Source organism: Ischnura elegans, chromosome 12 (genome assembly GCF_921293095.1).
Source record: "Ischnura elegans chromosome 12, ioIscEleg1.1, whole genome shotgun sequence".
Classification (NCBI taxonomy): domain Eukaryota; kingdom Metazoa; phylum Arthropoda; class Insecta; order Odonata; family Coenagrionidae; genus Ischnura; species Ischnura elegans.
The window spans coordinates 88,664,325-88,689,610 of record NC_060257.1 but is presented as its reverse complement, the minus strand read 5'-3'; the positions used below and the strand labels follow the sequence as shown (position 1 = coordinate 88,689,610).

General features: G+C 35.8%; 2 protein-coding genes across 9 annotated transcripts in view; both read right to left on the bottom strand.

Annotated features, from left to right (window-relative positions):
- The window catches only part of LOC124169433 (chromodomain-helicase-DNA-binding protein 1), a 71,106-nt gene extending 63,035 nt beyond the window's left edge, over positions 1–8,071 (bottom strand). For 2 of the 4 annotated variants that reach the window (XM_046548029.1, XM_046548030.1), the window contains exons 1-6: positions 7,960–8,071; positions 6,478–6,647; positions 6,243–6,387; positions 1,751–1,905; positions 753–962; positions 74–246 (exon numbers count right to left, since the gene is read on the bottom strand). In XM_046548029.1, the coding sequence (XP_046403985.1) occupies positions 74–246; positions 753–962; positions 1,751–1,905; positions 6,243–6,387; positions 6,478–6,647; positions 7,960–7,968 (862 nt within the window). In that variant the 5' untranslated portion in view covers positions 7,969–8,071. The remainder of the gene's footprint in view (positions 1–73; positions 247–752; positions 963–1,750; positions 1,906–6,242; positions 6,388–6,477; positions 6,648–7,959) is intronic. The other 2 variants (XM_046548031.1, XM_046548032.1) reach the window with 1 other exon arrangement.
- Positions 7,233–25,286, bottom strand: part of LOC124169436 (28S ribosomal protein S11, mitochondrial) — a 119,875-nt gene continuing 101,821 nt past the window's right edge. For all 5 annotated transcript variants that reach the window (XM_046548036.1, XM_046548040.1, XM_046548035.1 and 2 more), the window contains 3 exons: positions 21,770–21,870; positions 21,618–21,683; positions 7,233–9,028 (listed from right to left, as the gene is read on the bottom strand). In XM_046548036.1, the coding sequence (XP_046403992.1) occupies positions 8,921–9,028; positions 21,618–21,683; positions 21,770–21,870 (275 nt within the window). In that variant the 3' untranslated portion in view covers positions 7,233–8,920. The remainder of the gene's footprint in view (positions 9,029–21,617; positions 21,684–21,769; positions 21,871–25,286) is intronic.

Here is a 25,286-nt window from a genome sequence, read left to right as displayed (position 1 = left end):
TAACCTCTAATCTGTGATCCATTCTTATGGTTTCTTTGCACGAGGCTAAACCAATCAATGAGACTCATATTACCTCCTTTTTTTCCTTTCCTATGGGCAATAATCTTCTCTATTGTTTCAGAATTATCATTTTCGGCAGGAATCTCTGGCTGAGGCCACTCAACATCAACCAAATCCTCTGAACCCGTTCCATCATCACTAGCTTCCTTGTAACTCACTTGAGCTGCGGTGCGTCGTGATGTGGGCCTGGAATGAATGCAAGAATGAAATATTTCTGCATGTGTATTACGGCTTAATGCAACTGATACCATGCAATGCACTGGGACTCAAACAGGCAATCCAATGGAAAAAATTTCACTATGCATAATGAGAGTCAAAGAAATAGAATTATTTTAATGTATAATGCAAAATTTGGAAATATAAGCAAGCTAAATGCTGCATTATAAACTACAAAACTCGCCAGGTGAATGTGTAGTTTAATAACCCATAGCTAATTTGACTTAGAAACTTAGTAAGGACATATACATGGCTAATATCATAGATTAGTCTGTAATATCACATTCATATTTAAGCTTCCTAACGGAGGCCTGGCATGACTGTTGCTACACTGAATAGTAGCATTTTGATGCTTCCTAACATCAAATTAGTACATGCAATTAAAATTAAAGCTCCACAGACTGTTTATGCAATTTTCATATGGATCACTGTTCAAGTCCAAATACATCCATTTTTTTAATATATAATAATCCTACCTGCGATTGCAATCTCCATCACTCTCAAAACTAGATTCATCCTCCGATGATTCACTTAACCTACGCCTATGGGTACTTTTCTTAGCTTGGTGCTCACTTCTTGAACGTAAATTTTTTGACTTGGAAGATAGAACGTGATGCTGCTGCTTTGGCTTTTCTCCATAACCATCAGAATCAGAACCTGAAGAATCCGAATTCCATGTGCTAGAACTATTCAATGGAAGAAAATCAGTCAGCTTCAACTCATTTAGCATTGATACATCTTACAGCTACAATATAGCATAACCAACAAGAGGTAAGACAACTAAGCAAGGATGAGCAGGTAGGATGAAGGTAATGAACACCACACTAATCTTGATTTTCATCACCTCCTGTTAAAAAAAAAAATTAAAACCATGCTTTTTAGACACAAAGCAAAAGTGAGTTTGTGCCATGTCAGTTGAATTGAGTTTTCTTTTGAGGCACTATTTAAAGTTTAAGTGGATTTTTACTTCAAATTGGATAAATGAAAATAAACTGAGGTATGAAAACAAAAGTATTCCAAATTCACATGGAAAATCATGGAGGAATTCAAATTTGTTGGTTTTAGCTTAAAGAGCGCAAAATTTAAGATCATTAATACATGCCATGAGTTAAAAACTCAAGATTTAGCCTGAAAATTTTATGAGCTGAGAATCGGAAACTTTTCTTTAAACTTTCTTATTAGTCCACAAAGCATAGTGCATTCCTCCAAAAAAGACTTTAATTAATAAAAATCTAATCTGTAAATAATGCTAATGATGATGGCTACATTTGAGGATAATTTTACCACTTCTATTTGTGTCTCTAGTAACTGGTGATTGTAACACTTATAAATGGGCAGGTTTATTATAACGTGACTGCCTTGCTACAAGAAAACAATGGTAAATTATTTTGACTTTTTGGTCCCAACATATCTTTTCTCTGCAGTGATACCACAAATGTAAAATTTTGAAGGTTAACTAAAACAAAATACTTACTTTCTAGGAGATTTTGACTGATTGCTCCTTCGTTTACCCCTGTCACTAGAATCACTCTCGGCTACTTTCAACCTTTCTGGCTCCTTCCTTGACCTGCCGGACCTCCGTATACCATACACATCTGGATTCTCCTCCCAACACTGTAATAGGTTGTTCTATGAACAGGGTCATAAATTATTTTAATAAGTTTCTTTAAACAATACTGCAAAGATAAATAAACAATAGTAAACAAAAAACATATTTAGCTGAACAAAAACTTTAGCATTCAACTGTATTCACATCACTTTGAATGGCAAGGTAAAATCATTGCAGAACTGAATCTTTAGTATAAAACACGAAATTGAAAAATAACCATGCAAATAGCAAGAGAGGAACTACAATAAAATAAGATATTGAAAAAGAATGACATTTTTAACATAATATTTCCTTCAGTGTATCAATAGAGCAGTCAGAATAAAATTGAAATTATTTTTTAAATGAGAGTTCAAGCATTGAAAGTCCAAAATATAACGTAAAAATCAGAGCAAAATTTATGCTGAGTTAGAGCAAAAAGGCTTGAATATTTACATTGTGAAAGTGTTTATTTGAGCAAAAAAAAATTTCTGAGATAATAACTGCTACCACCATAAAATTTCCATTTCTAAAAGTTAATGCAGTCAGTTATTTATAGAATTAAAACATATTTTTCATTGCCTCTTCTTAAGCACTCTAGTTGCCATAGGTAATCCCCAAAGAAACCATATGGCATGCAGTTGGAGACTTATAGTCTAGTGTACAGTCTTCTTTGGTTATCCACCAGCATAATTTGTTGTATACCACCAGTGTTTCAACAGATGACTTGTGCATCGCCATCATGGTGTAAGAATAATTGTGACTGAACAATTAGTATTTCTTTCACCCTGATGACTATGGACTAGTCTTCTGTTAAAATGTTGGTGACATACAACAAATCAAACTGGTGTTGACAACATGGTGACAAAAAAAATTGAAATCCCAAAAAGACTTCACACAATAAATTCCACAGGAAATAATCACTCTATTGCTTAATGCAAGCCTATCCATTAATTATGAATCAATATTGCTATAAAATAATATATGATATGTTTCGCATCAATATTTGTCCCCACCCTATGCACCAACAAAAACCAACATAAAACCTCTAATAATTAGGTCAACCTCAAGGCAAATTACATCAACATGCAATGAACATTAAGACGTCTTTCAAACTTTTAGTTTTTGTATCTAATAATTTCCAGAAGATCCATTTTAAATAGAAGACCCAAAACTTTTCCCAGACAAATCATCAAGTCTATCTGATAAAAAAAACTAATGTAAGTGCAAGGTCATATGTGCCCTTGAAGGAAGATTACAGTGAGCACGTAGAAACCTAGCTTTACTATCAACCTCATAGAAAGAAGACTCCAAGGGGGCTATCACTTATTCAAGGGACCCCATTAAGTCCCCAGGACAAATAATACCACTAGACTCAAGCTAGAAACCTAAAAAACCCACCAGATTTAAACCAAGGGCTTTAATATAGCAAACAAATACACATGTACACAAGCAACCAAATATCTAACCCTCCAAAATTAATTTCACTTTCAAAAAATGAGATGTGGTTGCATTGTAAAATGCTATGCAAAAAAAAACAGAACAATAGGGTCCTACTAAACTTCACACCATACTGCATGGATATAAAACCATAATAAACAAAATACTTAGTCAACCGAACAAGAAATTCAGCATTTAACGGCATTTCCAGCACTTTGAAAATTAAAATTCTTTTCAAGCAAACACAAATTAATCAATTATATTCAGTGGAACCACAATAAGATAGCGTCTCAATGTTTTTTAGAGGAAATTGCAAAAATAACCAGACTCACATAAAACATGCAGGAAAACAAATGTCTGCAAACTATGAGCAACTTCCATAACTCATCATTCCAACTTGGCCATTGAATGAATATCAAAATTTCAGCCGTTACACATCCACAAAATTTCCGCAACACTTAGCTTTCTGTACTTGATGTGAAACTTAATTTTATCCTAGTTAACCTGTTGCCATTTTAAAACACCCAACCTGATACATGGCTTTTACATCCATCACCAGTGGTATAGCCAGGAATTTCGTTCGGGGGATGGGAGGGGTCCGAAACCAGGGGAGAAAATTTTTGAAAAAGAGGGTACTAAGTAATGAGTTTTAAACTAATTTTAACACTTTTCACAATGAAAATAACTTCATTTGTTACAGAAATATTTTCTACATTCATGATTTTTCAATATTTTTTCTTTTATGAAGGAAAGTAATCGTTTTTAAATATTTTGAGGGGGGTCCAGACCCCCCAGACACCCCTATTGGCTACGCCACTGTCCATCACAAGAGATTTGGACGTTTCTCCAGCCATAGCTTTACTATGTAGTTCATCCAGCTGAATTACACCCAGCTTAATAATATCCACATTCATTTTCTCATTCATAAGAAATTACTCATGTACAACAAAATATTTTCTTTCTCCAAGCCTAATTAAATTTACAGCACTTTTTACTCTTGTCTTTGAATTTACTGCATATACTTGGAAAATTTGAGAGCATATCCATTAGGAATTTGATGATGCTCTTGGATTCGACATGGAAACTCATCACTGATATACGCAAAAGCAATCATATATTAACTTTAGAGAGACATTAATATCAAAAGATGAAATGATTCTTTGCAAAATATTGTTATGAAATTTTCAGTTGAGGCAACTTGTACGTGTGCACTAGGTTTGTGCAAACAATTTTGCAAGGGGTCCATAGATGGCATTGGCAGTCTTCCTTAGGTCAATGAACTCCACAGAAAGAGAGCAATGACACATGTGAAATGGCCTAAAATAAGGAGCATTACCTGCGCCACTGAAGTCTGCCAAAAATTCACTAATACAGTTCAAGACTTCATGAACGCAGACCCTAGACTAAACAAGATGATTGCAGTGCCGACCAAGTGATTGCTGAATCAGCTTTGGATTGACTCAAATTAATTGAAATTTTTAATTAATAAATAATTCTTCATAATTAACTATTGCTGCCAATTTGTTCCTCTACATAACTTTGGTCTGAGGTCTAACCCTCAAGGAAAATCTCAAATATTCTTATTCCATAAGACAAAATTCATTAAATTTCCAACATTAACCTGTTTCAGAACAAAATTCGGAGCCTATTTGAAGATAATTCAACTAACTCAAACCTTAAATTTCTTACACTGCAGTTGACTTCTTCGATATCATGGACTTGTGATTTCTTCAATTAATGAATGTACTCATTTAAAATTGGTATTTACTCAAGCCCAATGAAATGTGAGAACTTAGCAACCTGAGAGATGAATGTAGACTGAAAACCTTTACAAAACATGGGTAATTAATTCAATCTTTCAACCCTTAATTTTCCATCTCGTTTGCCACTACAACAGCTTTTACCATTATTCAGACCACTGCCTAGTCCTTGGCTAATTGATTTTTACTCCAATCCCTTTACTTCCTCCTCTGTCGCATAATATCTATGTTTCCACCTTGTGGCATTGTATGAATGAATTATTTTGTATACCATGCCTCTGGTAACAATTAAAATTAACAGGCTTTCTTGGAAATCTTTCAAAAAATGTGGCACATAAGAATGTTTGTGACATCTTTTAACAACAACCCATTGGACTAGGCTCATATAACCAAAGAATTAGTAAAAAGAGAAGTATTTAAGCTATAATCACCAATGAACTATTCAAAATACATTATTGAAGAAATATTGATATTTAAAGCCTATCTAATATATTCCCACAGAAGACCGCAATATTTTCCTGTAGACAGCCACTAACAAAATGGAATTAAAGGAATCCACTTAATTCAGGTATCTCAACAAAAATTGGTGTCTTATCTTTCCATATGTAAGGACTACTGATATATAACGTATTAATGAGTATCAAGTCTCACCACTATGTGAAAAATCACCCAGCTATGAAAAGACCTACTACTAATTTTCACGACCATTGGAGCCACTAATACCATCATGTTCTGCTGAATGATTCTTAATATTCCCCATTTAGTTCATAGCAATAATGGCTAATTCTATTAACCACAAAATTAATTCTATTCCCAAGCATTCCACAAAGATACACTTGAAAAAATAACCAATTACCACACTAAATATTGGGTTTCACTCCAAAATGATCAGTGGCCGGATTTGAGAAAATCGTTAACTATTAATTGATTTTGCCGAAATTATAACTCAACTCCTCCTAATTCACGGTCACAACTCGTAACATTTTATTAAAAAATCGACGCACTGCACAACTACACTTAAACGGGATAAAATTTTTAACAATAAAAACAATGCACCAACCATATATCTGCCTATAGAGGTGTTTTTACTTCAGCACAGCACAATGAACCCTTCCAACAAGTCATCAACTCTACCACCTTAACTTACTCCATTAGTACTTTGGACCATAACACAGCCTTACCTGCTTTAAATCCGATGTTCTCTCCTTCTTAGGAGATTTAAGAGGACTGGATTTCTTATCAGACTTGTCTGAACCTTCCGAATCAGATCCACTTCCATCTGGACTGCCGGATTTCGAAGATGCAGAGGAACTGGAGCCAGAATCGCTGCACGCAAATTAAGTAAGGTTAAAGAAGATGTCTGAGGACCGAGAGGGCAGGTGATTCACAACTAAAGAATCGAATACAATCCCATACCTATCTGAACCAGAGCCCGACCCGGACCCTGATTGAGAACCTGAAATATTGCTTTTGTTATTCTCTTTGGGTGCCTCATCATCAGGGTTCGACTCATTATCAGAAGCTGAAGCGGAAGTATTTTTCTCCGAGTCAGACCCAGAATCTTGGCCCGATTCTTCTCCCGAGCCCTGCAAAATGAAACCGTCCACATATTCAACTCGCTTTTAATAGGAACTGCAGGAAAATATTATATCAGTCTCCACCGCTAACAGAACTAATGGATAAAACACCCTGAACTATTCCCAAGAAACATGATAGACACTATCAATACCAACCCTTGTAAACGGCTAAATAATAGAAAAAATAGTCCAGACCAAAGGGGGCTGTAATCTTAGGAAATCTGAGCCTTTCTGACATAAAATTCTCTCTATAATGGAAGCTAACAACAAGGTCGCACATTACCAAAAAAGCATAATGATCACGCAGGCAAATGCTAAGGGCAGTTAAAGGATTCAGGAAATCAATAACTCATTATTTCAAATGGTATGATAACCCTACAACTACTAAGTGAAAGATATTGACATCAGAGATTTTCAAAAGGCAAGAAACCCACATATAATGATATGAAATTGAGGAGGTTGATATATAAACTTATGATAACTTCATAAAATATGTAAGAGCACTGATATCGGTTGTTATCGACTATTAACTAAAACTATTACAACGAGATTCAATGACTGTCCCATCACACAGTAAATAAGTAGTCCATCAACTTATGCTTGTGTACAAACATTTTATTCCCATCACAATGTGGAGTTAACAAAGACCGTTACCTCGGAGGTAAGAACACAAGTTTGCCGGTGGAAAATTATGACTTGAACATGTTATTTCCATCAATGAAATAGCAAATAGAGAATCACTACAACATCCAGGAATACAAAGGCACCAATTACGCCAAATTGCATACAGTGAATGTGTTTGGCTAAAAGGTAAACAATCAAACTCCTCACTAAGTCACCAGAGAGGCTTTCAACCTTAAATTCTGAAAATGGGTCCACCTCAAAAATGCAAGTTTCGCGAATCGACGTGAAGCACTAACTAAGGCGTATGTATATATTACACAAAATTCATGGAACACAAACATTTTAACAGTAAAACCCAGCACTTTTCGTTTGTAAACAATGAGGCATCGCGGCAAAGAAATCGCAATGGAATGGTGAATTAAAACCAGCCACACTCGCTAACTGTATATTATCTTAGGCAATTACCAGATGCACTATATGGCACAAAATAATGAACAATAAATAATTTTGCACCGTTAAATAACATAATTCGAGTGAGAAAGCGGCAATAACCGTAAAACAATATGCCTTGAAACGCGAAATCTTTCCAGCTTCGGGCACAACCATTACAATAATTTTCATCAAGACAACAAATAACAAGTAAAAAACAACATTTACATGATAATAGCGCACAAATAATTAAGTTATTTGTCCTTACCTGGTCCATACCCGAACGTTTGTCACCAACTTTCTCTCGATTACTTAAAACCTAATTTAAAGGCAGACTGATAGTTGAACTATATACAATTAACAGTAGATTCAAAAATAAAACGAAAGTAGACTGGAAACATCGATGTAAACAAAGAAAAACTGATAATTTCCCAACTCCCTTCGTCACGGCAAGAAGTCTGCCATCTTGCTTTTAACTCATTCCGCAACGTTTCATCAAACAGGATGATTTAACGCATCTACACCGAATACGAATATTAAAAGCACGAAAAACTATTGATATTATCTTGATTTCAATTATCACGATGTTTAAATATGAGTACGCAAATTCCTTTCACTATACAACCGCAAGGCATACGAGACATGACTCTTTCACCTTCCCGACAGCCATGATACCTTCTTCACAGTCCTCTCCCAGAATGCTTTGCGAACGTTACGTGCCACAATTCAACGCCGATTTCGCCCGAAAATACGTTCCCACTACCCTACTAGCCAATGCAGTTATTCGAGCCCGATGAAATTATCCACAGATCACTTCTCAACATCTCTCCGAGGCGGTACAGTCAAAATATTGCCTATACAATGCGGGGAAACTAATAAAAATTAAATTAGTAGTTCGCAACTCATACATCAGATAGAAAGAGAATTAAACCCGGCGATGCCACCCAGTACAAAAGAAAAATGATGGGTTTTACTTGGAATAAGGATGCCTTTGTTTTATGCGCAACAGTATATCTTCTTCGTCCAAACTGGGGAATATACATTCACATTCGTATATTGTATCAGTCGCACAGCAAAATAATAGTTTTGCGAAATATTCTTCACTAGTTAACACTCATTTATCATTAGAATTGGCTAACAACGTCTCCGACTTGCGCACTTTGCTCACAAGCATTCTCATGGCTGAAAACAGAACAGACATGTTGTTGGCTTGAATAAAATTCTCCAAATCACAGCTTCTTCTGTTTCCGGGGCCTAGGTGGATGCCAAGACACTTTGGTGTTGTCTGTGATTGATACAATATCCAGGCCTCCCATCTGCAGTCCTTTAATGGCCGACTGAAATAAATAATAGTTCAAACAAATAAGTTTCGTGAAAAATTATGAAGGCCAGAGGCCAAAACATGTGTTCTAACTTTACATGTCCTCTTTTCATGCCACTTCCGACAAATCGGATAAATCATATTCAGCGTTAAAGGAAAAAAAATTCAAGTATGTACCTGGTCCTATAATTACATGAATAAGACACTAATAAAACGGGGATATCATAGGAGGGAATACAGCTCTTCCCAACATTTTACAGAATAAGGTTTACTTTTTCCACAGCCTCTTGTACATCTACCTTGAATTACCATTATTGCTTCATACTCAACCAAAAATTGGGAATACCTCGTCATTCCGGGGGAGCCAGCACTTGGGAGCTCACGTTTAGCATGGTTAACTGCTGCATATAATACTCTCAGCCTACCTGAAGTGTAATGCTAGGCGAGCACTAAAATGGGACTTCCTAATATTCTAGTAACAGCCAACAGCGTTGGCCAAACACACTCATTTCTTCTTTTAAACTCGAATAAATTGACTGAAAATCAGGATGAACCTTGACAATTGTAACCCAGAAACATGGGCGTACCCAGCAAGGGGCAGGGGAGAGGCAGCTGCCCCCACCCCCACTGTAGCAAAAAGTGCAAAAGTCTTTAAGCAATATCAGTACTGAATTGAAACGAAAGTATTCAACAAATTTTCTTTACACTCATGAAAAATGATATGTGTTAGTATAAGATATGTAACTAAAATAAAACTATTTTTTCAAGGAAATAATCTCATGAATCCCATGGCTTGCCGCCCCCCCTAGCCCTATGATCCTGGGTATGCCCTTGCCCAGAAAATCTAAAATTCTTTAAGATTATTCCCCTTGATGCTTATTTCAGGATTAAAATAAGTGAAAAATTCTAGGAACCTCATTCCGAAATTTAATTTGATGATCTTGTTTCCCTTTGATTGTATTTTTTTAATATGAAAAAATTCCTCTCTCTCACACTTTAATCTTCAGATTTTATTAGGTCTCGTGGACCTTATATCCAGTGAATGCATATTCCCATATACAACAGTGCTGCCCAGACATTCATTGAAAAAGGAAATAAAACTAATCGCCATATTTATTACGACTTAATGCAGGATTCCCTACCAGTACCCTAGAAAAACTACTTAATTTCCTGAAGTTTGTGGCTAGAAATAAAGACCCATATTAATAACTTGAATTGGAAATGACTTCTTTCTCAGAACCAGTAACTGGAATTAATACTGTGACTGAATGCAAACAGTTAATATTTCATGAAAACACAATAAATATATTGTTTCTTTCAACAGATCAGAATTGCCCAAACAGATTTTCTACCAGTAATATTTCCATCGGCCTCTCAGGACAAAACTCAATGCTATCTCCATCTGTTCAATACAAATCATTTAATTGACATGAAATCACAGTAAAATGGTTAGTAAGACCACACTATCATGAGTGAATACGATGAAATCCAAGAAGTTTTTAGCATGTCTGCTGAAAAACATGTGTATTGATGCACTAAGTTACTTTCAATTTTAATGATATCATGTAAATTTTAAATGAAAGAACGAGCAAAATTCAAAACCTCTCCATATATTCTGCACTTCAGCTATTACAAGTCCTTGTCAAAAAATTGCACGTTCAGGTTAAAAATGGCAGCAGATATTAAGTTTTATCTACAGAAGCAACTATGAGTTAAGTCAAGTTATGCTCAATTTTCTGAAATCTCCATTAAATTTATCAGGTAAGACAAACTAAAAGAATTTATTTGCCAGAAGTGAGTGTGTGTGAACTAGGATCTAAATAATATTATATGAGAAATACTGAACAAACAGAAAAAAATGAAATGAGAACCAGTACTACAACAGTTTATGATGCAAGTTTTACCGCAGCCAGATATCTCACTAGGTGGTAAATTATTCTAAATTTTCTGTCACACTGACATACCATAAGGTGGTACAACAATTTCATGAAGAATCTTAACTGGCTAAATTATTATGGATCTTACATTTACCTCACTATTTTTTCAACTGCATGTGAATAACCACAGCATTTCATGCAACCATTACAGAGGCCAAGTAATTAAGGCTCTACCTAATTAGTAATTCCAGAATGAAAAATGATTCATAGTACCAAACTAATTATCTGGCAAAATAATTTGCCTAAAGGCTTAGGACCTTCATACAATCTCTTAAAATCAAAGTATTTGTTCAAGAGAGACCAAAACAGAAATAAAAATTAGGATTTATACTTTTGATTACTGTATTGGGTTTTAATGAAAAAATAAAAAACAAATAGGCATAATAATTAACGCATGTATGGAATTAATGGATGTACCAGTTGGTAAAATGGTAATTGAATGTCATCCATCACTGAAGGCCGTTAAGAAATTGTTCGACTAACAACTTAGTGTGAAATGAAAGTGCTTATTCATGGTCATATCCACTGGCATGGAAACTATGTACATTGATACAATGGCAGAGGTGAATGGATTGCTGTATGTATTTACTTAAAGAGTCATAAATCACACCCTTCTTTAATGTCACCGAAACCTATCTCAAACACTAGTTCAACAAGAGTTACAAGATCATCATTGCCACTACACCAGCTTCAATACTTACAATTAGTTCCTGTACTTCGGGTCATGATGACTATATTTATACCAGAGGCTACGTTAAATTTAAAAAATAAATGGAAACCAGATAATTGAAAAAAAAAGTTCCTCCTAACAGTCCCTCTCCCTCATAGAAATCACCTAACAAATGAAATAAAAGGAAGTCTAGTGACACTAGTTTCACAGGAAAACTCAAAATACAGTAGAGACACAACATTTAAGAGAATCGCGATTATTTCAATTAAATTCAAATAAAATCTCAAAAATATATGCTTATTTTAAAGTTAGCTTAGCAAGTTACAAATCTAACGTCGACCTAACCGCATAATTTGAAAAATGAAAGCTCACTGAAGCAAAATCTTAAAAAAATTATAATTCAAAAATTAATTCTAAAGCCCTGGTTACACAATGAATTAATACACACACAAATTAATGTCTAAATACATAAACACAAGAATGAATGCAAAAGATGCAGCAGGAAACCACCAAACAAGTACGAATGCATTAACAGAAAAAAAGTACCCATCCTAATTTGTATCATCCATCCATATATGTTCAGTTTCAGCGCACCAATGTGGTTCAACCGTTCTCACATTTACTAGTTCATGTTAACATATTCAGTAACCATGTCTGAAGTAGCTTTAATTGGTTGAAAATAAAGAATTCCTTCTCTACTAAGATCTATGAAAAAACTGTTCACAATATCACCACAATGAAAATACAGTAAAATTCATGTGGATAAAAATATCAGATGGAGCAAGCGTTCAAAGATCCTATCCATCACTACCAAAAGATCTTAAGGGAGAAAAATGTTACCCATTTTAAGACAAAATTTTTAAACTTAAATTAAAATAAATTCTACAAATTCTAGTTTCAACCAAATGATAGTCAGCTAAGTGTGGAGCTTACTTTTACCTAATAACCTAATAGTGATAAACTGTGATTGCCACACATTCAGGAGTGCCATTTGGTGGGGGCAAATTGACTATCAGCAATATATTCTATCAAGAGGGTACTCAAAAGCAAAATAGGAGATCCAGGATAGGAAGCTTCATCATATATGATGGTAGCCCCTAAAAGGGTATACCAGCTGACTTAAAAGCACATAAATAGTTAACAACCTTAACATCATAAAAAATTGAAATGAAAATTTGGCCTAAACTATCGGTAGTCTTTTCTTAAGATACAATTGATGAGCAAACATTTCCGATTCTCAAAGCTCTAACAATTCAAAACAATAAAACTAAGTTATGGCATACAAATTATTTTGTTAATCCCTAAAATGGTAAGTCCATAATATTATTTTCTGCCTTGGTATGAGAATTTGAAAATTCCTGACTCCAACCAGAATTCCCCAACAATTCATGGAAAATTTTCTGCTCTGAAAAATTAAGCATAGCTCCCTAAGTTCTAGGTTATCAAGGTTTTTCAGACACGATATCAAATGTATCAGACAAGACGTTGTCAAGTAGCAATAATAACTGTTATAAACTACACAAATTTTTATTTGACTTCAACATGTTTAAATAATCCTAATAAGTCAACATCGACTGGACACTGTATTGAAAAGGTCCGGTCACATATTAAATCAACATATATGAGTTCATGAACATTTTCATAACTTTTGCATTAATTGATTCATGTCCATTTGTATAAAAGAATGGATAAGTAGAAATATTCAAATTTTCATCTAGGTTTTGCAAATTTTACTTAAGTCCATGAATATGATTGCTATTTTATTACCTATCCAGTTTATCCCAAAGAGTAGTGTTTCAGCAAGCAGGAGGTTAATAACTTCAGAGAAAATTATGGTAAAAAATGAAAACATTATCATAAGTACTCATTATCATATTGCCATTTCACATGCAACAGGATTTCAGCTCTAAATAACAGCAAAAATAATCAACTCATCATCTCATTCATACAAAACAGTACACTCCCGATTATGACAGGGAGAGGTGGCACGAATAATCGGAAAACATGAATAATCCAAACTTTACTTTTATTCCTTGTAATTTTCATAATTTATGTAAATTAAACAATCTATCATTATCTACGCACATTATCTATTAATTAAGATTGCTTCCCAGAATCGTTAAGAGCTTTCTCTTCCCGACCGCGATATTTTTCACAGTGATAATGTGATTCTACTCATTATTACTGTGGATCCGTGATCACTGAGCCCGATACCGCTATGCTACATGTAATACCTGGTTTCCAAAAACTGGCTGTGAGATCACAGATTCAGAAGTGACTTGCGCGAATGCTACAAAACCACTGCGCAATGTCGGAAACTACACTGACAGGTGCCATGCCGAATAGTCGCATCTCGCACAAGTTGCCCCGGATGCAACTGCTGCGGGATGCGGATCCGTGATCACTGAGCCCGATACCGCACTGCGATGCTTGGAGAAGAGGAGCGGGGAACTACCGTGGAGGCAATGGGCATGCAATTACGCCATCGCGCAGTAGCGGTTATTGTAATTGTCTACCCAGGGGAGTGCCTGGCTATGACTCATGCTACCCCTACTTTCACTTCTACCATTACATTCCTCTCCAGTTTGGCCTCGATTGGTAACGGCATAAACTTGCTCAAGTGCGACAAAATCTCTGGTTCTCTTGGGGCATATTCAACCACATGCGAGGCCACGTCAATAATTGCACATTTTCGACATGAAATATACAATCTTTGTAAGTAATATTTCTCTGAATTTCCAAATGATTAACCAATGAAGTAGCTATCGAAGCATTGAAATTAAATGATATAGTAGAGGTGCGAAATGACCTAGCATCAACACACCCTAAATCTTAATACAATTACTTACTACGATTAACCAATGAAGTATCCTCCTAAATTAATCAAGAGTTTTTTCCCGCCACTGATCATCGCCTACAATGCTAGAACAGACTTCTGTTGTAAAGTCGCAGACGTAATCTTGAAACATCCCTCGTCAGCAAGTGGATAAAATAATTTCACTCTAAGAAGGGGATTCTAATGGAAATAATTAGCCCGGTTGAGCACTGTAATAAAAAATGCAAATATCTTGTTGTTTTCGTGTCAGATTTTATTTATTTATAAAGATCGCTGAAAACTCTTAAAAACCGTGAACTCATGCACGGATAATCCAAAACCCGGATAAAGTGCAGCCAGATAATCAGGAGTCTGCTGTATTGTATTTAAAAATTAATATTAATCAAGTTGAATCTCTGACATATGCATTCTGCATCTTTTGACTGGGTTATATCGCCTGCATTTAAAAAGATATCAAACTGTCTACTTGATTTCAAAACAACAACAACACATATTTTGACTGGCCCACAGTCATCATTGGGTAAAGAAATGTTCCAGTTACTGACATATGATACATGCATATGTCTTACAAAAGTAGTGGGAGGAGGGAGGGTAATAATCAGAAGATAGAATAGGGGGGGGGGGGGAAACCATTGTACGGACAAGTATTCCAGCATTAAATTCCAGACTTACATCATGCCACAAGGAATAAAAGAAAAGGAGGAGGAGGGGAAGTAGAGCAAGTGGGGTGGGGTAAAACTTTTTGTGGAAGGGAGTGGGGTTAAGATGCAGTTAAGGGATTTTTAGCCCAACCCATTTCTCCACTACCTTTCCTTTTATCCCTTGTGACAGGACAACACGTGGGTCTGGCAATTTATTTTGCATGTCCCTACGATGGATTTTTTCCAATGTTTCTATGCTTCTTGCTTCCCTATTCTTCCTTCTGATCCATTCCCGACCCCCACCCACTATTTTTGGAAGACACTTCAGTAATTAAAATATCTCTGTACCAGATTATGACTGTGAGCCACTTGAAACAAATGTTGTAGTTTTGAAATTAAAATAAGTAGACAATACAATATGTTTGTGCATCTTTTCACTTTGATACTCCAAAATACGAAAAAGTTGAATTGAAGAAAGCAAATACCTCATCCATTACTTGGGTGAGGTGATTTTGGTGATTTTCCGACCCCTCCCTCCCCCTTTGGTGAGAAATTGATAATTTGGCTAAACCCTCTCCCTCTTATCTCACGTGAGATTGTTCAAAATGCATATTTTCAGTGTAAATGCATTAATCTATGCTTCATTGCATTGGATTTGTTACTGATTAATTATTTTTATTTAAGATCAGTTAAGACTAGTATTTGAGATTACTAGATCATGATTTTACACTGTTTCTTTTGGAAAAAAACTACATGATACTTGCCAGGGCCCCACCTCTTTGGCTTGACCCCTCTGAACGCCTCATGTAATTAATGGATGAGAGGATTTAAAATTTTCATTAAGTCTTTAAATTATTAGAAACGGAGGGAGATCATGACCTGCTGGAAATTAAACAATAGAAATTATTGGTTTAAATTGCTTTGCATTGAGATGCTTTCTGCAATTCCCAACTATCCTCAAACATCTTTTATTTAACATCTTCCACGCCAACAGTCCCCTACCTAATAATTTAGTTCAGAGATTCCCAGGGGCTGAGAAAATTAAATCCTTCAGTAATAATTAAATCTAGGTATAAGAAAAAAATTCTTAACCATTGTCATAAGCTCAACATAAACAATCTTGAGCATAATCTGTCATTTCCATTCCCTACTGAAACAAGAGCACAATTTCTATCAATTCATAATCATAGTTAGAAGGTGTCCCACATTTTGCTCATACAATGGCCCATTTTGGAGTGGTTACATAGTGAATTTCTCCCTTACATTCACGCAATCATATAGGAATCCGTATGTATCAATCTATCGTGTAACCAGGATTAGATAAAAGCATGTGTACAGTGAGCAAATCTTCCTTTCAATTCAATAGGTTACTATGTCTCATAACCATCATCAGGACACTGCTGTTTCTCCCTGTGTTTTTAATATTCAATTTGGACTATCTGCAACTGAATGTAAGAAAAGGCATAAGAAAACGCATAGTAAAGCTATGAGAATCACTAGAAGTCCAGCCCATGGCCTACAGGTCTTTCCATAAGCAATGATATGTATAAATCTTAGATGTATCACTCTGTGTACTACATAGGAGAAATTGTCACCTAATAACAAAACGATAGATGAAGATACCTTCTCATTATAGACCTGAAGGTACTACCGAAATAACGACATGCATCCAACTAAGTTGGGTATGACACAAAATCCTGAATAAGCTAGGCCACTTCATGTCCAATGAAAGTTCATAATTAATGTTTACCAGCATTCAAGTCAAGTATGAGATACACACTGAAACAAAGAGTCTCCACAGGTAGTTCAAGTAACATAAAAATTATCACAAGTGACTTTGTTGCAAAAGGTCAAATTAATTATTCCATTAAAATTAACATAAAATTCATCACATAGTACACTAGGATGTGTACCATGAAGAGCTACTATCTAAGATATAATCTGAATACTTACTGAGGAATAGCTATGAAGAATAGAAAGAACTTGACATTCATCATTACATGTGAAGTACAAATCTGAGCGGTGACCATAATACATGGATGGAGAAGTAAGCAATCTACACCACAAGATGATAACAAGCCGTTAAAGAAATGATAGGCATTGAAATATGAGCAAAATATTAATCAATTGATTCTATACATCGGATACATAATTTGAGTATCAACAGTTGTGGACAACATCTAACTAGTAATATCAATAGAGAGCAGGCCATGCACAAGAACCCCAATGAGAAAATAAAGCTGTCAAAAATAACATTAGAATAGCGGGGTAATCTGGCAATTGTACAGAGAGCAAGCTGGTAATGGCAGAAGGGAGGTAAATTCAAGAATTAGCATTCTAATACTTTGAAGGAGAAAAATCAAATGAAAGAGTAATCTTAGGTAGAAGTAAGGAGCAACTGTTTTGTCAGCAAGTGGACACACATGTGGCAGACTTGGAGGAAAGAGGACAGATTTACATATTCATTGTATTTTTTTAACCTTATTTAACTCTTTAAATTTCATAAAATAATCCACAATTGTACTTTTTAAAATTAAATGTTGTAACATTTTGGGTTTTTCCAGATTCCCTGCCAACAGATATGTAATGTGAAACGTGAAGACACTTTCCTAAACTTCTTGTTTTACAGCACTGCAATAACTTGTTAACCATTGCTAGTATGATACCATGAATTGGGGTTTTTACGTCATAAATCCTCCTGTGCATAATCACTGCCATCGCGTGGTAAAACCAGTCATGTTGGGCTTGCTTTAGGAGAAGTCATCAGTTCTATACCAATATTACCACTCGATGGCCTTTACAAGGAACAGATGTAAGTAGTAGTACCACCAGAGAGAGGTAGGAGATTTTTGAAAAAATACGTGAATAGGAGTAAATAAGACCACAATCAAGAAAAATGGAAGAAATAGACCTTGATTTCAATATTTGTAAATGAGCATACAATGTAATTCTCAAATGCTGGTTTCACTTCTTTATATACCCCTCCCACTAGCATCTAGGTAAAATAATTTATCACTGAATAATGGTACATATCTGAACTTCGAATAACATCAACACACATTGATGAAATTGGGCAGAGCTCAAATTACGTGCAGTGTACACATGATTGACAAAATACTACCAGACTATGACCATGGTCCACAAGTACATTCAATTTCACGAAGATTTGCAATATTTTTTCGCATAAAAATATATAGAACAAAAACAAACGTTACACTGGTGTTTTCAAAATTGTTTCTCATAGCAAGGCATATATCAATTATTTCAATCAACTAAAATTAAATTCAAGGAAAAAAGTCATTTTGTTTTCCCAAAGCAAAGACAGCATTAACTGACAACGGTTTTAATGATTATGTCATCTTCAAGGGCAAACACCTGTTGGTGGGTGATTTACATGCATATGTTGAAGAATAGGAAGGTTTGGATGACTTGAGGTGCATAAACTCTAGGGTAGAGAAGAGAAGTGGAAACTTGGGCAGAGGTTGTCAGAAGGTGTGCATGCATGTTAATTAATGGTAGATGAAGGTGAAAGGTAGGAGGCAGCACTCAATGCATCAATTGAACAATTGTGAAAAGAATGTTTGAAAACATGGTGAGCATGACTGTCAGGGTTTATCTAGAAAATTTATTACTAGAGCTGTGCGAGCATAAAATTTTCAAAAAGTCGAGTTGTACTACAACTTTCAAGTCAAGTTGGAGTTACAATAATATAATTTAAATTTTTTGCGAAAAAATAACATTAATGAAATCCAATTCCAAACTACAGCATACAGAAACGACAGCATTCTCTCGATTATCCTAATGGCTAATAACGGGGAGAGGTGGCACGAAGGATCAGAAAACACGAGTAATACAAACTTTCACTTTAATTTCATATTTTTCATAATGCATGTAATTCAAACAATTTATTATTATTTAGGCACATTGTCCATCATTTTAGGTTGCTTTCAGAAATAATTTACGGATATCTTTTCCTGACCACGATCTTTATAGCTATGAAAACGCGTTTTTAATTGTATTTCTACTGCTCCATGTAATGCCAAATATCCGAAAACCGCACCCCCGTGTCTGCCATATCACGGATTCAGAAAATTGGTTTGCAGGAATGCTTCAAAACCGCTGCGCGACGTCGGAAACTACACTGTCAGACACCACGCTGCATAGTCGCGTCTCACGTAAATTGCCCGGTATGCCATAAATGCGGGACCCGGTTCCACAATCACTGAACATGATCACGCACCGCATTGTTTAGATAACATGAACAAGGAGCTTCCGCAAAGGTAATGGCTGCACAATCACCCCAATGCAGTGCAGCGGTTTTATAAAACCTGGACTTCTGGCAATTTGTCTACGCAGGCGAGTGCCTGGCTATGACTTATGCTTTCTCTACTTCCACTTCCCTCTGCCTTCACTCCTACTGTTCCCTTCATCTCCAGCTTGACCTCGAATAGTCTCGGCATAAATATGTCCAAGAGCGACGAAATCTCTGGTTCCTCTGGGCAGTATTCAAATGAACGCAAGGCCACGTCAATAATTGGGCATTTGTGATGCGCAATACACAATTATAGATCGTAGACAACATTTCCCTTAATTTGCAATTGGCTAACCATTGAGGAATATTCTTAAATTAATCATGAGTTTTTTCCCAGCCGCTGATCGTCGTCTGCATGCTAGAGCAGATGTCCAAGTAAACTTGAAACATTCCTTTTGAGTAAATGATATTTTTACAAAGGGGATTCTAATGGATATAATAAGCCCACTGTAGCTTTGTATTAAAATGCAAATATCCGGTTGCTTTTGCGTCAGATTAATTTTTTATAAAGATTGCGGAAAACATCAGAGAAACGTAAAACTCATGCACGGATAAGCCGCAACACAAATAAACCGCAGCCGGATAATCGGGAGTCAGCTGTATCTTCATAATTATCACCAATGTAAAAGTAGACCTAACAACCTAATTCTGTTCTGAATTCAATAAAGCTTTCTCAAAATAACTAAGCATGGTGGTTTCCAAGCATACATGTTATTGTTGGCCTATTTCAGATGAAGACGTGGATATTTCAAATAAAAGAAAACACATTTAATTTAATTGGTACAACCATATGGACAAGGCTTCAAAAAGAGTGACAACCACCTAATATTAGAAGAAAAAGTCTTGTCTTGATAAGTATTTTCTGTATGCGTGTACTCCTCCCTCCATTCCCAGCCCAAATTTTCACATCTGGCCTTTTCCCTCTAGCTATTAACTAAAAAATATTTACTCCCAAGTTTAGAACTAACTTAAATTTAAAATTGATATGGCCACTGCATTTCATGCACCAACAAACAGGTCAAGTTAATATTAATTTTAGCCCCTTTCCTGAAGAGAATTTTGAATTGGGAGAAAAGGCTGTGCATTTTTAGTGAATCCTGTGCTATGAATAAATAGTCTAAATTTTAAACACCATAATTCGTTTTGCTTTGTAGTTCATGAAGTTTACATTCTGAACCAGGAGTAAAAAAATCAGAACCAAAAGAAGCGAGAGCAACTCTCCGTGCTATCAATATTGACGGCCCATTCCAACACTTCTATACTTAGCTTCATCAATGTAATATCACAATCATAGCTATGTAAGCGTTAAAAGCTTACTTGACAAGTGGATTGAGCTGCGTCAAACCACACTCCAAATTGATGATTGATGATGATGATAGTTCATATATCATATTTTCATCAATGCAAATCCATTATTTTAATTTCCTAACATCGATCGGACATGATTCATTAGTAATTTTCTGTTCTAACTATTTCATAGCAATACGACATAAAATGTTTGTGTCATCATTGTCATAAATGAAACCCATAATAGAGATTAATTGAAAAAGGAGCGACAATTAATTAATATAAACCTGACCAGATTATGGAATTAAAAAATGGAGTAGCCCAAAAGCTTTCAGAAATACATCACCGCAAAATCCTGTTAAACATAAGACTCTTAACTCGAGATTAAAAAAATCGATAAGTGCTTGAACTCCCTTGTTAAATAGGATAAGTCATTTGAAGGTAGGGAGCGTGGTGATAAGGAGACACGATATAATAGTTCTGATGTAAGGGAGTCAACAGAGAAGAGGATAATCAAGGAATTCAACCAAATTTCTGAGAAAGGCCCTTAAAATTCTTTTAATGCCAGAGGATGACAGAAATTGTGAAACTCTAGTATTTAAAAAAAAATTTCCTCCTAGAAAACTAAAGACGAGAATGCAATCATCCAACAACAGATTTTCCTGGTTTTCAGTTTCCTTTTAACGGGTATTCACAGGGTATCAGATGAAGAAACAGTAATAAGTTGGGAATGAACTTGAATTTTAATGAAAAAGTTATGTCCACCATATTTGCAAAATCTACAACAGCAAATGGATTGAAATGCCTCGCTTAATTTTTTTAAATCGTAAATTTAATTTACTCCCATTTTAACATTTTTACTGGAGTAATATTTCCTACAAAGAGAGAGAGAGAGAGAGAAATTTGCAGAAGAATTACTCACCATTCTCCCAGGTCCCAGCCCTTGAACCTTGACACGGACTGTCTTGTAACCTCTGTTCACTGCAGCCTGTCAAAAAATAAAGGAATTATTCAGCATTACGCAACACCATAATACCCACGGTGAAAGAAAACTACCAGCAGGATATAACTTACAGTGCTTATACTGATGGCAGTGGCCTGAGCAGCAATATTGGTGCCCTTTCTAGTATTCTTGAAGCCTTCCATGCCACAAGATCTAAGCAATTTAACTCCACCTAGAGAATGCAAGTATTACATCAATAACAATAGCGCAAAAAAATTTACATGAAAAAGTAAGATGCCAATTTACATTATTCTCATGCAATAGCTTCATTTAAGTGAAGAACAACACATGAAATGATTTATAATATATACACCGCAACACCTAAAGGTACAACACACACTAGAGCCTGGTGGTTTGTGTTGTCACCATTTTTATACTGAGTATAACATTAAATGTTACACCAGGTGTACAATAACAACCTCTTTGCAGTCACATCAGACAATGCTTTACAGGAAAATTTTACAAGGAATGTATTAAAATCAGCATAAAGGATTAAATTGTAGTAGTGATGTGGGCAGAAAATTATTCTGCATCAACAACATCACTGTACCATGGGACACATAACATCTCTGGTGACGGAGGGTGTTCTAAATGTGACCAAATGATAATAAATACATCTTGATCAAATGTTTGCTGTGTAATGCGTGCGGGTTCTTGCCCTTGGTGTCGGGAAGCGAATAATCACACACAAGTATTTGAAGTTTTAACCCAAAGTTTATTTCCCTTTGAAATCCCAGTTTCCAAATCAATTCAATGAATATACAATAAGTATTTTAGTTTTAAGGTTTTCGCAGCGATTAGATGCACTATTATAATTCATTTTCGGGAATACGTCTGCGTGCTATTAATATTTAACTCAACGTTTCGTTCCACTTACTGGGAACGTCGTCAGGAGAATGAAAATATAAACACCTATCATACCGTTGGAAAAACTGGTCCATTGCTGTTAAGGTATTTAAAAAAGTAAATAAAAATAAAAATAAAATAAAAGCCAACTTCTTTAAAACATCTAATATAAAAAAAAAGGAAGATGAAAGGTGGAATATTGTAATTAAATTTTCGAAATGTATCTCTTCCACACATGGCTTAAATTATATCCATCATCCCTGTTAAAATTCATTGGTCTTTTAGAAATTTCTATCGCCTCTCTAATAAGCCGTGGATAATATGCAGATTTTCTTGCAATGGCTTTGGCCTCATCCAGGAGGATCTTGTGTCCTGGCCCCGACATAAAATGATCGGCGACAGCTGAAGTTTCCCATTGCCTTGCCTTCAGCGCCCTTTCATGCTCTTTCAGCCTTGTCACTATCTTCCGTTTGGTCTGTCCGATGTAACTAGACCCACATGAACACGGAATCTCATATATGCCTTCCATTTGTAATGGGGGAACAGCATCAATGACGGATGGAAGTAGGTCTCTGATCTTCCTCAACGTGCCAAACCTGGTTTCAACGTTGGCTTTTCCAAGGATGCGAGCAATCCGGTCCGTTGTTCCTGATACGTAAGGCAGAACTGCAAAAGCACTTGGTTTTGTTTTCTCCATCGGGGCCTTGACTTCCCTTAAAGCTCTCCTAATGAATGAATTAGCATATCCGTTTCCTTTTAAAATAGAAATAAGATGTTCCATTTCACTTTCTACACTATCTTCATCAGAAACGGCAAGGGCTCTATGTCTTAAGGTCTTGATAACGCAGGACTTCTGACGCGGGTGATGGTGTGATGCCGCGTTTAAGTACCTATCTGTGTGGGTCTTCTTCCTAAAGACCGAATGTCCCAAGCTTCCGTCTTGCCTTTTCCTTACTAGAACATCAAGAAACGGTAAGGAGCCATCTTCTTCGATTTCTTTGGTGAACTTGATGTTATCATGAATATTATTCAGGTGTTCATGGAAATATTCAAGAGCCTCTTTCCCGTGTGGCCAAATAACAAAAGTGTCATCAACGTATCGGAGCCAGCATACCGGTTGATATTCACTTGATGAAAGAGCATCGGCTTCAAACTTCTCCATGAAGAGGTTAGCTATGACCGGAGAGAGAGGGGATCCCATAGCAGCTCCCTCTACTTGGGAATATATTTCTCCGTCGTAGCGAAGATAGCTGTTTTTGAGGCATAATAAGTAATTTGTGCATCTAGAATAGCCAAAATTTAGAACATTACCAAAAGTCTCGGGAAGGAGAGGAGCTGCTGGTGATGGCACGGGTGGATAGCGAGGCACTTAGGTTCGACTCCAACTGTGAGTTACTGAGTGAGTCCCTGAGTGCGTCAGTCCCAATAGCATCTCCACCGTGCCATTATATAGGGAAGTGGAACCAGGATGTTTTCGTTCAATAGGAAGGGGAAGAGGAAGGTTAGGCGTTCTTGAAAGTGAAAAGGTGCAAATCCCAAGGCATAGTTTGTCACAGCTGGCTATTCTGAGACATCACACAACAACATATTTATGCATATTTTGGAAATGGAAATCTTCCATTTCCGGAACACTACAGCTGGTAATATTGAAGGGCTGATATATCTCATGCAATGCATACGTTTTGGAGAAGAAATACTGACATCCAATTTGTTTTATTGCTAATACATTGTGCGCCACAAATGAAGATGCCAATACTAAGCCTCGAAGAGGTATAAATAAACTGTTCTGACCTAAAGTTGTTCTGGTACACAAACAAGGTTTCAAATATCTGTAGGATAAGCAACAGACTCCAGGGACAAAGTAATTGGAAGGGCAAATGTAAACTCAATAAGAAACATAAAACACCTATATAATATCCCAAACACTTTTTCTGTTTGGGTGGGTCAATTGTTTCCTGTCTGCAATGAAACAAGGTACAATGTACACCACCAGATTGCAATTACCGCACCCCAGAGGAGTCGGAAATCCCATGAACACTATACAGGCAGTCCCCGACTTTTGCACTCAATGCGCTCCTGAAAGCATGTACAAAAGTGGAGCCATTGAGTTCCATACTAAATAGGGGTTATGTTCCAAAAGAGCAAAATATACATGCTAAAACCTTAATTTTGACACAGATTTTTATTATTAACTAATGTTTAATAATATATTAATAAAATTCCTCACATTATGTCATTTCTTTTGAAATTACACCGTAAGTGTAAAAATAATTTTTTTAACAATTCTGTTGTTTCCGAGTAAAACTTCCTCTGTGTTTAAGTTGACAATCCACTTATAATGTCCACTATAGAGAAAAAGACATATCAAGAAGCATAACAAAATGCAATAGTTGAACCCCCCCACTCTTGATACCTTTACATTTTTACATCAAAATTCCTCGATGGGGGACATCTCGTGACCTTATCACATGTCTGTCACATGTTATTCAAGAAAGACAAAAGAAATACAGAATTCGGATATTTCGTGCAATATCTTTGCTGTAGGAGTAACTGTCGTACATGAATTAAGCAACACTCTGACAGAAAAACACAATTATAAAGAAGCACTTTTATTTATTAATTTTATTGAAAACTGTTTAATGGTGTCTAGTCAACTTTTTTGAAAAATCTCTTCAGTGAAGGCTGAACTACAGCTTTCTTACTCTCGTGATAAAGGAGCCTATAGCAGGCAGTGTCTTCCTC